The sequence below is a fragment of the Balaenoptera acutorostrata genome, chromosome 18 (assembly GCF_949987535.1).
Source record: "Balaenoptera acutorostrata chromosome 18, mBalAcu1.1, whole genome shotgun sequence".
Classification (NCBI taxonomy): Eukaryota; Metazoa; Chordata; class Mammalia; order Artiodactyla; family Balaenopteridae; genus Balaenoptera; species Balaenoptera acutorostrata.
The window spans coordinates 14233480-14247682 of NC_080081.1; the positions used below are offsets into that span (position 1 = coordinate 14233480).

Genomic DNA, 14203 nt, shown 5'->3' on the forward strand with positions numbered 1-14203 from the left:
AAATGAAGGGAGTCATACTTTCAGAATGTGCTTTTAAGGTTATTGCAGAGTCTTCTTCCTTGGAATTCATTTATAGAAATCATTCATTCCACAGTTAGTAAACACTTAGAGTTTCATGAATAATCTTTCTTGAACAATTGGACGTCATTTTCATTCATATAACTATGATCATGTTTTTCTCATCTTAAAAGGGATATTTTCAATTAAAAGCAAACCCAGGTGCTTGGATACTGAAATTACGCCAAGGAAAATCTGAAGACATCTATCAAATAGTTGGGTGAGTTATATAAACCACTTTCAAATTTTTATATATAAATAAGTTTTTAGTGTGATATGACCAAGATCATCAAAACAACTAAAATACTCACAAATACCATTAGTATAAAACAAAAACCACTTAGAAAACTGTGACATTTGTTCCTAACATTGTTTTATTTCAAAATATAAAAGGTATGGCTAAAGTATATATCTTGTTCTTTACTCCATCTCCTAATTTTCTATAGACTTTTCCATGTGTTAACATAATGAACATATTTATCATTTAATGACTATGTAGTATGTATAGCATCTTATATAGCAAAGCCATTATCTGTGAGTTATGTTCAGTTTTTCATTTTTATAAATAAGAAATGGTTTCTTTCGTAGTAAATTTCCCACTCATTAATGAGTCTAGTATAAAGCAGGGATCATCAAACTTTTTCTATTAGGAGCCAATAGTAAATATTTAATGCTTGAGGGCACATATGATTTTTGTCAATATTATCTTTTTCAACAACCATTTTAGAATGTAAAAATCATTTTTAGCACAGGGGCCATACGAAAATAAGCCACCAACTTGATATTGCTCACCAGCCATCGTTTGCCAGCACCTGGTAAACTCTTTTTTGTACCCCTTAATATCTGTAGTGTTCATTTATTTCAATAAGTATTTATTGGGCACCTATGATTATAGCAAGCAGTATGCTTAACAAAGATAATATATGGGCAGGGGTTATTGTACCTTTTTTTCAATGCTTTTTCCCCTTTTCCTTATAGTGCCTAGAACATAGTGTCATTCAACAAACATGCTTAATAATTTAAGCATACAAAGCTGGGAATGCTGAATTCTTCTTTTTAAATCTTTTTATTTTTTTACTGAATGAAAGATTCTTTAAATTCTATAGTGCTTTACAATTTTCAGAAGTTTCACACACACTATTTCATGTAATCCCATAATAACCCTTTTCTTCCCTATCCCTATCCCTATAGTGCCCCCCTTTCCCTCTCTCCACTGGTAACCACTAGTTTGTTCTCTATATTTGTCAGTCTGCTTTTTTTTAATATTATTCACTAGTTTATTGTATTTTTTAGATGCCACATATAAGTGATATCATACAATATTTGTCTTTCTCTGACTTACTTCACTTAGCATAATGCTCTCCAAGTCCATCCATGTGGCTGCAAATGGCAAAATTTTATTTGTTTTTAAAGGCTGAATAGTATGTGTGTGTGTGTGTGTGTGTGTATATACACACACACACACATACACACACACACACACAACACAGCTTCTTTATCCATTCATCTGTTGATGGACGCTCAGGTTGCTTCCATGTCTTGGCAATTATAAATAATGCTGCTATGAACACTGGGGTGCCAGGACTGGAATTGCTGGATCATATGGTAATTCTATTTTTAGTTTTTTGAGAAACCTCCATACTGTTTTCCACAGTTGGCTGCACCAATTTACTTTCCCCCCAACAGTGTAGGAGGGTTCCTTTTTCTCCACATCCTTGCCAACATTTGTTATTTGTGTTCTTTTTGATGATAGCCATTCTGACAGGTGTGAGGTGATATCTCGTTGTGGTTTTGATTTGCATTTCCCTGGTGACAAGCGATGTTGAGCATCTTTTCATGTGCCTGTTGGCCATCTGCATTTCCTCTTTAGGAAATGTCTATTCAGTTCCTCTGCCCATTTTTTAATTGGGTTGTTTGTTTATTTGATGCTGAGTTGTATGAGCTGTTTATATATGTAGGATATTAACCCCTTATTGGTCATATCATTGGCAAATGTTTTCTCCCATTCAGTAGGTTGTCTTGGTTTTGTTGATGGTTTCCTTTGCTGTTCAAAAGCTTTTAAGTTTAATTAGGTCCCATTTGTTTATTTTTGCATTTGTTTCCTTTGCTTTAGCAGACAGATCCAAAAATTACTGCTGCAATTTATGTCAAAGAGTGTTCTGCCTGTTTTCTTCTAGGAGTTTTATAATATCTGGCCTTACATTTAGGTCTTTAATCCATTTTGAGGTTATTTTTATGTATGGTATTAGAGAATGTTCTAATTTCATTCCTTTACAAGTAGCTGTGCAGTTTTCCCAGAACCACTTATTGAAGAGACTGTCTTTTCTTCGTTGTATACTTTTGCCACCCTTGTTATAGATTAAGTGACCATAAGTGTCTGGGTTTATTTCTGGAGTCTCTGTTCTGTTCCGTTGATCTATGTGTCTGTTTTTGTGCTAGTACCATACTGTTTTGATTACTGTAACTTTGTAGTATAGTCTGAAGTCAGGGAGCATGGGGACTGCTTAATTCTGTGATAGGGTGAAGGGTAGGGGGAAGTCAGAATTGACATTAGAAATGAGATAATACCTCAAGAGAGTTTTGAAGAATTACAGGAACTTACTGCTAGTCATACGACAGCCAGAACATTCCAGGAAGAGGGTGGAGGTACAGATCTCTCATCTAAAACTCTTAGGGCCATATGTGTTTTAGAATACAGCATTTTCCAAATTTTAGTAAGTTAGTATAGTACAAATATCATATATTATGATGTATTGAGCAGGATCTAAGAAAGCACTTCATTAAATATCATTTCTGTCACAAATGTGTGAAATTCACACTAAAGGAATATATAATGACTGTAAAAGAAAACAAAAAGACAAGACACAGGTGGAGAAAATATTTGCAAAGCATTATTCAACAAAGAATTATATATAACATATATAAAGAACTATCAAAATTCAACAATAAGAAAACTTGATAAAAAATGTGCAAAAAACTTGAGCAGACTCTTCACCAAAGAAGATCCATGGATGTCAAATAAGCACGTAAAAAAGATGTTCAACATTGTTAGTTATAAGGAAAATGCACATTAAAACCAAAGTGAGATACTGCCACACATCTATTAGAATGTGTAACATTAAAAAGACTGACACTAACAAGTGCTGATGAAAATATGGAGCAACAGGAACTGTCATACACTATCATTAGGAATGTAGAATAGTACAGCCACTTTGGTACAGTTTAGCAGGTCCATAAAAATTTAAATACACACTTACCATATGATCCAGGCATTTCACTCATAGGTATTTACCCAACATAAAAGGACATATATGTTCATACAAAGACTTGTACATTAATGTTTATAGCAGCTTTATTTGTAATTGCGAGACACTGGAAAGAACCCAAATGCTAACAAGTGAAGGAATTATCAAAAGGTGGTATATCCATCCAATGGAATACTACCCAGCAATATAAAGGAATCAACTATTGATACATGCAGTGACATAGATGAATCTCAAAATAATTAATGCTGAGTAAAAGAAGTGAGGCAGAAGAAAAAAAGAGAGTCTATACTGTATGATTCCTTTTATAAGTTGTAAAACGGTAGGTAATTAAGACAAACTATGGTGACGGAAGTCAGATCACTTATTGCTTGGAGATGGAGGGCAGGTGGGGTGGGGAAGGGGCAGGTAAGTAGGCAAAGTGTTGGAGATAAACAGGTGAATAAAACACAGTTCCTACCCTTCCACAATTCATCCCAGTAGGAAAGACAGTTAAGGAAATGAATTACAGTAAAACGTTTTAAGTGCTACAAAAGAGTGCTGTGGGGGTACAGAAAATAAGCAAAATACACTGTGACTTTTATATTGACTCTTCTTATAAAAATCATGGTTTCAAAGGATAAATTTGCTTTGTCCTCTTTGGTCTTTGCAAACTGTACTGCCAAGAACTCTGTGTTTCTAAATCTGCCACTGTTGTTTCACTGTTGTTTTTTGCAAACAATTAGGTAAACTGTGATTCAAATTCCTTCTCTGCCACCAACTCTCTGTATGAGTTTGCAAAAGTTTCTGAAGTCTTTATTTCCTCATAACAAGAGGGGATAATCCTACCTATCTTGTGGGGTCTTGGTAAGGACTACATGAGATTAGTGTCTCATGTCCTGAGTAAATGTCCATTTCCTCCTCACTTACTCTTTCTTTCTTCTTTACAATTACATATATTATTGTATATTGTATATGTATATTGTATAATATATATGCAATATGTATTATCTATAATATGCATAGTATATATTATGTAAAACAGTTACTATATTAGGTTCTATTTTATCTTCTTTACCATTATTTGTTATTATACACAACCTATAAATGGATGGTTTAGGGAGAAAATAGCCCCTGATTTTTTTTTAAAATTTATTTATTTATTATATTTTATTTTTGGCTGTGTTGGGTCTTCGTTTCTGTGCGAGGGCTTTCTCCAGTTGCGGAGAGCGGGGGCCACTCTTCATCGCGGTGCGCGCGCCTCTCAGTGTCGCGGCCTCTCCCGTTGCGGAGCACAGGCTCCAGACGCGCAGGCTCAGTAGTTGTGGCTCACGGGCCTAGTTGCTCCGCGGCATGTGGGATCTTCCCAGACCAGGGCTCGAACCCGTGTCCCCTGCATTGGCAGGCAGATTCTTAACCACTGCGCCACCAGGGAAGCCCAGCCCCTGATTTTATATTTAAGTACCACTAACAAATTAGTGCAAAACTAATTTTTCTCATTCACAGTTAGCCAACTCTTGGTGATGGAAGGAATTTTAAATTTGCTTATGTTACTTATAAATGATAATATCATAAATTTCTCTCAGTCATAACTTACTTAACTCCAAATATGATTAATGTGTCACTAGATAGCCAGAGTGGAAAAAACATAAATGATGCTACTCTTTGATTTTTTTGAAATTAAAGTTTCATTAATGAAAAACAGGTCAATATGAAATATGACAAAAATGGAAATTCTGTTTACCCCAATTTATGATTTAGTTCTAATTGATATTACATTTATACTTAAGCAAAGTATTCTTGAAATATGCTGAAAAGCTAAGCTAAAGTAATATTGACATGAGTTTCTAAGTTCAGATTTTAAGACCATGACTAAATAATTTGATATTTTTAAATTTGCCTTTTTGTTTATTAGGCATAATCCTCACATATGTACTTTTTATGTCTATCCATGTTTTTATAATCTTTAACTGCAAATCATCTACCCATACTCTGTGTTGACTATTATTTACCTTGAATTCAAAAATACTCAATAAAATTATTCTCTCCTAGAAAATTTTTGTAGCTCTACTAAAATCAGACAGATGCTTCTCAGATTTTCCTAATTACAGAGAATAGCAGATGCTTTACATATACATATATATTTTTATATATGCCTTCAACATGCTAAATTATTTTGCTAGTCTTTTTCACTTGATGTGTAAATCTTCAGGAAAACAGTTTACCTAATTAGTAGTTATACATAATTTTAGTTTTACACCTTTGAAACTGATCTGCTTCTCCTGTGCTTTATATAGAAGGCAAGAGAGGTTTCAGAGCTCTGCCCACCGGCCCTGGCGGTGGTTATAGCTCACTCTTTGTGGAGCCCTTCTGTGAGCTCTTAGAAGGTCTCTAATTGCTGCACCTCACTCTCTTTTGATTCCCTGGTCCCAGTTGGTGCATCTCTAATTCCAGGTGGCTTCTCTATCATCTTCCTCGGTCTCTGGGCATCCTGTGCTATACCCACAGCGTATTTTTGCTGAGGTCTCCTCATATCTCCAGGTTGCTATTTTGGCAGGATGCATGACTACCCCGTGATAACAAAACCAAATCTCTCCTGCTTGGCTACTTCTGATCCACAAGCAATACTTACACATCACCTGCCTAGCAAACTCTAGGAGTGCAGGCCAGTCTCAAAGGCAGTAAGAGTGGTAATAGGTCAGTCCTCAAATATCAGTCCATGGTCCATTTTAACTTTCCCAGACAAGAGCCAAATGCAGTCCTCTGTGTCTCGCAACTTCAGGAAAGTGCACTGCAAAGTGCTTTCCCCTTAAAGCATCTACCTTACTGAGTTTAGGATTAGAAGGTAATGCTCCCCACACGTCCCCAGGGGGCGTGTAGAGGTGCACACTCACAGCCTGGCAACAGCTTTCTCCAGAGACGCTCTTCAGCCTTCATCTCACACACTCCTTTCCTCCTTTCAAGTGCCTCAGTTGAAGCATTTTAGCATCTTTTTAGTACCCCACCCCCCAAACGTTTAGTTCTTTACCATCACATTGCCTTTAGTTAAATATAAGCTTGACCGAATTCACTATTGATCATAGGTTTTGTATGTGTCTTTCACCTTTCACATTCATTTTTTGTTTGGGTGGCTGACTTTCCATATCAGAGACGGAGTTAACACGGGGAAATGGATTCTTGACTGGACTAGGAAGGATTGGAGGAGCTAGCTCTCCAGGAGAGCCGGCTCCCGGGACCAGCCAAGGAACTCACCAGCCAGAAAGAACTGCTACCTCTCCCATGATCAGAAGAGTGAGAAAGCATGAAGCTGCTCCACCAACACGTCAACTCCCTCTCAGTTCCCCAGAAAGCTGAGTTTGCACACTGGAACCCTGCCATAGACAACCTCTGTCTCCATGACGTTGCTTGCCCAAAGAAAACAGGCATCACTGTACTGACCCTCCCTTACTTGTAAATTCCAAATCACATGCACATGTATCTGTTTAGTAGAATCTAATTATTAACCAGAACCATAGCTGAAAAAGAATCTACAAACAAGAGTTTTTAGCTTTCTAACCTCTGCAGTATATGCTAAAAGGTGGAATGGATATTGCCTGCCATATCATGATGTGCACCAGATTTCTACAAATATTTTCGATAGAAACATTAGGGGTATACTCTTGATTTTAAAAGCCTGAAAATGTTTTTGCCTTTCTTTTGCTTATTTTCTAAGTACTGATAATAGTACTGATTATAATTCTCCTCAGAATGCTTGAAACAAGACTTCATCATCATATTCTGCCATCCAGTGTTTTGGATTCTAAATGAGAGGCAGTGTGATTAACTTTTCCTTTACAAAAAACTAAATGATATTTATATTTAGAATTCCAGGAAAAATATGTATGCGTCCTTTTTTTAAAGTAATAACTTCCTGATGTGTAATGAATCCTTTCATTTTGAAGTAAATGGCTTTTACTGAGAAATATTCTCTCACATCTCTTATTGAGAATATAAATTATTTGAATGCTCCTCTTTTTCCCCTGTATTAATTCCTTATCAATGAAGCCCATGTCCTCTGACTTCTTGGCTTGTTCCCTTCATTTCAATGGCTGACTGTCTTCATGTATCCAGTGATTTTTAGTTGCTTTGTGTTACTTATAAAGGTGTAGTAGTGCAGTCGTGAAGAGTCAGACTACCTGGGCTTAGTTTGGGTCTAGGATAATTATTGCACCTTCCTCAGAGGATGGGTGTGTGGATTAAATGAGTTAATATCTGTAAAGTGCTTAAAATAGTGCCTGAAGTAAAACAGGAATCGTCATCACTACTGCCTCTACCATCTGGGATGGAGGAAGTTGCTTTAGATCTTGTACGGGCCTAACTGCAGTGTTGTGCTGCCTCTGTTCTGGTCTTAGTGGACGGTGGATCCGACGGCTAAAGTTGCTGATGTCCTTGAGCAACATTTGGGGACTGGAAGCTCTTGCAAGTTTTTAAGAGATTAGACATTTCTACTACATAAGTTGGAATACTTCCTTTTTTCTAGTGGTCAGTGTTGGCAGGGGCCGTGCCTCCTGCTGCGGGTTAGGCACCTCATCTGAGGAACTGGGAGTGAGAGTCAGAGACGTGTTAGTCGGCACAGCCCTAGAATCCCCAGGTTTATATTTTAGAAAAATTTTCAAGCGTATGTTATAAGTCTGACTGAATGCAAAGTATCTACTAATTTGACATCTGATTGCTTTCCCTCTTTGAAAAAATTCAGTTTTATGGTAAATGCTTTTTACAGTAGCATTTTTCAGTTCATAGTGAAAATAGTATCAAAAAACTTTTGAGCAAAGCTGTCATATTTGATTTATTTATGCAGTTGAAAATTAGACTATGAACTACATAATGTGTAATATAAAATAGATCCAAGTGATGCAGATAGACATGACAGACACATTTTCAGTCTTATAAGTTTAATGATATACTTCAAATTTTGGCATTTGAAAATGGCTAGTAGATATTGAAAAGTAGTTGTATGGTGTAGATTTCCTTTGATTATGCTATATAAACAACTTATTTTAAAGTCTAGAAAATGTTTCATTTTTTTTTTAAATTTTTATTTATTTATTTATTTATTTATGTCTGTGTTGGGTCTTCGTTTCTGTGCGAGGGCTTTCTCCAGTTGCGGCGAGCGGGGGCCACTCTTCATCGCGGTGCGCGGACCTCTCACTGTCGCGGCCTCTCTTGTTGCGGAGCACAGGCTCCAGACGCACAGGCTCAGCAATTGTGGCTCACGGGCCCAGCTGCTCCACGGCATGTGGGGTCTTCCCAGACCAGGGCTCGAACCCGTGTCCCCTGCATTGGCAGGCAGATTCTCAATCACTGCGCCACCAGGGAAGCCCCCAAATGCTTCATATTCTAATTATCATTACAATATATGAAAGATATGAAAGATCTGGCTTTTGTGATAATTTTAGTATACAGTAATAAAGATAAGCTATAATCTGCGCTTTCTGAGTGACTAGGTGATATCAAATTTAGTGAGTTATTTTTGTACGATCTTAATTTGTATTAAGTTAAAATTGGATAATTTTGAAAATTGTAGTGTATTGCAGCATATCTTAATTGACTATAGAAACAGCAGATATGACATATACACAAATGATATTATACTTATGTCTATTGCAAAATGAATTTATTCTGTTATTTGTACCATCATAATTGTATGTCTTTTCTTAAATTGATTATAGATATTTACATGTTTTTTCTGCTTCTAGGCATGAAGAAACTGACTCTCAGCCAGACCTAGGAGATGTCATTGTTGTGTTAAACAGCTTCAAAAGCAAAATACTGGAAGTACAAGTGTGTGAGGCCAAAGCTTTTTATAGGCTTTGTTCTTAATATTAAGTATTATTTTTTTGTCCTTAATTAATTAATTTTTATTGTACGACTGATTTCACAGTTTTAGTACCTAAAATGTCATATTGTAACTCTGGCAATGAAAGGAAGAAGAGGATTAAATCATGAAGGGAAAGCAGAGAGCTTGAAGATAGAAGAGAAGAAATGATTTTTTTTTTTAAGTTATGATGTGTCTACTGTATCTACTATATTTGTAACCAAATTATGTTATAAATTAGGCTTCAGAGATGAGATCAGGAATGCAGGTTGAAAAGTTACCACTTTCAACAGGAAAAAAAAAAAAAGTGATGTTTCAGAAACCAGAAAAGTTTTTAATGATGGCAGGTTTAGTTCTTTTGGACAAACTCACCTTAAAATCAGTAACAATGCTGGGCGAAATGTTTTTTAAAAATTTTAAAAGCACTGAGGAGCTGACAATAATGATAATAAGGAAATACAAAACCAAAATTAAAGGGGAAATGAGAGCCTAGTGAAGTAAGCAAGCACTGAAGCTTCTCTTATCCCAGGAAAGCTGCTGTTGCCCTAAAACATTTGTTCAACCTGGTACACTTGAACTGTCATTTTGATTTAATTTGCAAGGACAGAAATTAAAACCCTAGACCCACATAAAGTGGGTAATCTATTAGAAGACCCTCTCTGCAATAAGCTGGCTATAGCTTCAGGGTAAGGATGAACCATAGTAAAGTATACCACGCAGTCTTTTAGCCCAAATTGGTATCACCTAAGAAATCAAAGGAACCCTGAGCCTTGAATTTGCACTAAAATGGCTCCAGATTAATAAGGTTTTACAGGCATCTGACAGAAACATCCATGTATCTCTGGAATAAGACTACTATATCCAAATAAACAAAGAAAACCAACAGAAATGGCAAATAACAGAGAGCAGATGCACAAACACTCCATATGTTAGAATTATTGCCACAGACACTGAAACAACTATGCCTAAAGTGTTTAAAGAAATAAAAGACAGGCTTGAAAGCAATTGCAGGGAATAAAAAACTATAAAAAGTGCATATCTGATTATTTTTAAAGTAGAACTTCTAAAACTGAGCAATACAATGAGCAAAGAATTCAGTGGGTGGCTTTAACAGGCCTCAAGAGAGAATTAGTGAGTTGGAAGATAGACCAAAAGACATATCCCAAATGCAACTGGCCTTAAAAAAGAGGAAACTACAGCAGAGAGTATATAAAAGGCGTAGAGAATAGAGTGAGACATCTAAGATACCAGGATTGCATTTAAATGTGGCTCTGCCACTCAGCTGTGTGACCTTGGACAGATTACTTAACCTCTTTCTAGCTCATTTTCCTTATCTATAATAGGAGTTAATGGTGAAACCCTCCTTATAGGTCTACTATAAGGGTAAGATAATTTAGCTTCATGAAGTACTTTTATGAGTGTTTAAAAATAAAATCCATTTAAATGGAGTTCCAGAAGGTGATGAAAGACAGAATGAGGTACAGGTATTATTTGAAGCAATAATAGCTGAGAATTTTCATGAGTGATGAAAGGTACTAATTTGCATATTCAGGAAGTCGAGTGATTCCCAAGCAAGATAATGAAAAGGAAATCTACACCTAGACTCTTGTTAATAAAACTGCAGAAAACAAAAGACAAAGAGAAATCTTGAGAGTAACCAGAAGAAAAAAGGAAAATTACCTTCAAAGAACTATAGTTAGCCTGACAGTTGGTTTCTCAGCAGTAATAATGGAAGCCAGAAGATAATGAATGATACCTAAAAGCACTGAAAGAAAAAAGGAATGCCAACCTCGTATAACTTACCCTGAAAAGTATTTTTCAAGAAAAAACATAAGGTATTTTCAGACAAATAAAAAACTGAATTTGTCACCAGCATGCTCACACTAAAGGAAATTCTAAATGGTATATATACTTCAGGCAGAAAAAGAATTATCTCAGATGGAAGATCTGAGCTTGAAAAAAGAATGAAGAGAAAAGAAAATGGCAACTATGCGGATGAATCTGTGAACAGTGAATATATAAAACAACAATAATGTCTTAGGATCTTAAAAATCAATTAAAAAACAACAATAGCATTTAAGGCATTATATAAATAGGGGTGTATATAATAACATATAAAGTTCTTATATTGACCAGGACAAGGATTATGATTACTTTTAGGCTTTAGGGCAAATCTGAATGCTTTACATTTCTAAGATAACCACTAAAAGAATAGAAACAAGGCATAATGTCATAGTGAAGAGGAAAATGGAATGAAGCAAATTAATATAAATGGACTAAGAAATAAGAAATAAAGCAGAATACATGTGCCATTGAAGAAGCACAAAATAGTAAGTTAGAATTTAACCCAATTACATTAAATGTAAATGGACTACATGTTCCAGTCCAAAGACTAAGATTGTCAGACTGGATTTTTTTTTTAAATCCCAACTCTGTGTTTGCAAGAAGGAACACCTAATATATAACAATACAGTTCAGGGTAAAGATTAAAAGTGTGGCAAAAATATACTAGGCCAATACTAACCTAAACAAAGCTTGTATGGCTATACTAATATCAGAGATATTAAGACAACATTATGAAAGAAAAAGGTTACTTTATATGTGTATATAAGGCAGAAATAGAATTACCAAGAGAAACTGGCAATTCTCTATAATACCGGGATATTTTTAACATGCGTCTCTCAGTACTTGATATAACAGGCAGACCAAAAACTCATTAGAGATGGAGATTTGAGCAGTGTGATTATAAATCTTGACCTAATAGATGTATATAGAACACAATAGCCAATAACACCAAATGAACAATCTTTCAGACACAGAAGACATTGATAAAAATTAGCTTTACGTTTAGTTGAAAAGCAGGTTTCAACAGATTTCAGAAGAATGTACTCATACAGAGTATGTTCTCCATCTACAATGCAGTAGAGTAGAAATCAATATGCAAAGATAACTAGAAAACACCCATTTTGCCAGAATCTCTATGATCTAATAATGGTAGGCTACCAGAACTCTCGCCTTACATACTGCATAGATTCTAAACTACCAAATCATCAAAATTTACCTTGCATCCCACATCATAACCTGTTTCTTATCACCTCTGCTCTTTATCCTGTGATCAGTTATACATGTTTATACTCATCTTTGATACTGTTTTTCCTCTACTGACTTTGGCTTCCTTTCTCGGGAAGAGAAATTTATACTCTGTCCTTGATACATTTCCTTCTGGCCATTCCAGATGAAAAACCCCACAAACTCAGACCAGCTGCTTAAGTTACTAACTCACCCCAAGCCTTTTAGGACCAGCATTCCAGCTAGTTTTATCCTAGCCCTACAAACAGGAGAAAAAAATATTATTTCTGCTGGGAGACTGGGGATGTCTTATCTTTGAGGAATTTTGATCATTGAAAAATTATTGTTTTCTTTTTCTTGAGCTGGTTTTTTTTCACTCTCTGTATTGGCTCTAATTTTACCTGTTGGTCCCTGGTATAGAGGAGGTCTGACTCTTTCACCAAAGCTACCAAATCTTTGAGGGTGATAATCATGCCTTACCTGAAGCAAACATTCTACAGCCTAACCTTACCTAGGTGCTTCAGTTGTTTTTTAGTAACAGTTTTATCTGCTCACCTTCCATCTCTCAAAATTACACAAAAGGACAGGAAAAAGGGAGGAGAAAAGATAAGCAAGATAAAGGTTCAGCCCATAAACTCCAGTAGCCCACTAATAGGAATTCCAGGAAGGAAGAACAGAAAATGGAGGAAGGAAAGTATCCCACAGACAGAGAAATATAAACAAACACGTTCATGTCAAGGGGTCCACAAATGAGTGAAAAATGGCCCACACAAGATCCTAAAAACTACCAAGGAGAAAAGGCAGGTCACTGCAATAGAATGACACTAACACTAGCATCAGATGTTTCATTTTCAAGACAACAAAGATTTCAGTGTTTTGAGGAAAATTACTTTGAATCTAGGGTTCTTCAGGCAAATATTCTCTGAAGGGTGAAGATTTAGAAAAATTATCTTTCACACCCCTTCTTGAAGGTGTTTGCCAGCACAATGAAGATGAAGAAAAAGAAAGAGGAAAATAGGTGTTTTAAGAAATGGTGAAATCAATGTAAAAACCAATGCAAAGAAAGCTTGAAAGAGGCAGTTAATTGTTAAGCCCCAAGAAAAATGTCTTCAAGAAGACAGGAATTCCAGACAGTTAAGTAACAAGAATAATAAACTGGAAAATATTAGGTATATGGTAAAGAAGAAGTATATCTCACCACAAGAAAAAATAAATACAATAAAATTCCAAGAAAAATATACTTCTGTATTGGTGAAATGTGAGAAAACAGAATCCATGTGAACCAGGAGTCTCCTAGGAGGGCAGGGTGGTCGCATCCTCATAACTGTGTGGAGGAAATGTAATTGTAGCAGCCTTTCAGCTCTTCAGTGCGGTGTATTTACAGTGTCACAATAAGCACTTTTTACTGATTTTCAAGTTGTAGAATAAACATAGCATAGTGCAAAAGATACAGTTATGTTTACCAAGCTAAATGTAAATATTATCCATACTTACAATGCTAAAGTAAAGTTTTAGCTAATGTAAGTTGGGAGGCAGAGGGAAAAGGTAGAGATATTCGTATCCTTATAACAGGCCATGCAAGAGAAACTTGAATTTGTTGGAATAAAAAATACAGATTTAAGCATTATTTAAAGTTACAAAAATACTCAGTAGAAGAACTAATGATAAAGATAGTATTACCAAAACCTCCAGACAGAGGGGAAGGGAAGGGTGATATAAGTAAGCTGCTCATCTTTTGTTACAAAGAATGAATAATGCCTAAACTCCATGAATCAGATACACAGTAGATAACATCCACAGTTGACAATTCAGTAAATACAAGTATAAGCACATTATTTAGCAGTATATGGAGGTAGCCACCAAAAACAAGAGGCTGAACTGATAGTTGAAATCAGATTGTGTCTATAATATACTGAGATCTTTCTTGGCTTCATTTACTACAACTATCTTAGATTTACAAGGGTCACCTTGTCCATATATT

At 35.7% G+C, this 14203-nt stretch overlaps 1 protein-coding gene across 2 annotated transcripts in view; it reads left to right on the forward strand.

The window, feature by feature from the left end:
* Positions 1 to 14203, forward strand: part of UGGT2 (UDP-glucose glycoprotein glucosyltransferase 2) — a 190299-nt gene that overhangs the window by 141152 nt on the left and 34944 nt on the right. For both annotated transcript variants that reach the window (XM_057533190.1, XM_057533189.1), the window contains exons 29-30: positions 192 to 277; positions 9035 to 9119. In XM_057533190.1, coding sequence (XP_057389173.1) covers positions 192 to 277; positions 9035 to 9119 — 171 coding nt within the window. The remainder of the gene's footprint in view (positions 1 to 191; positions 278 to 9034; positions 9120 to 14203) is intronic.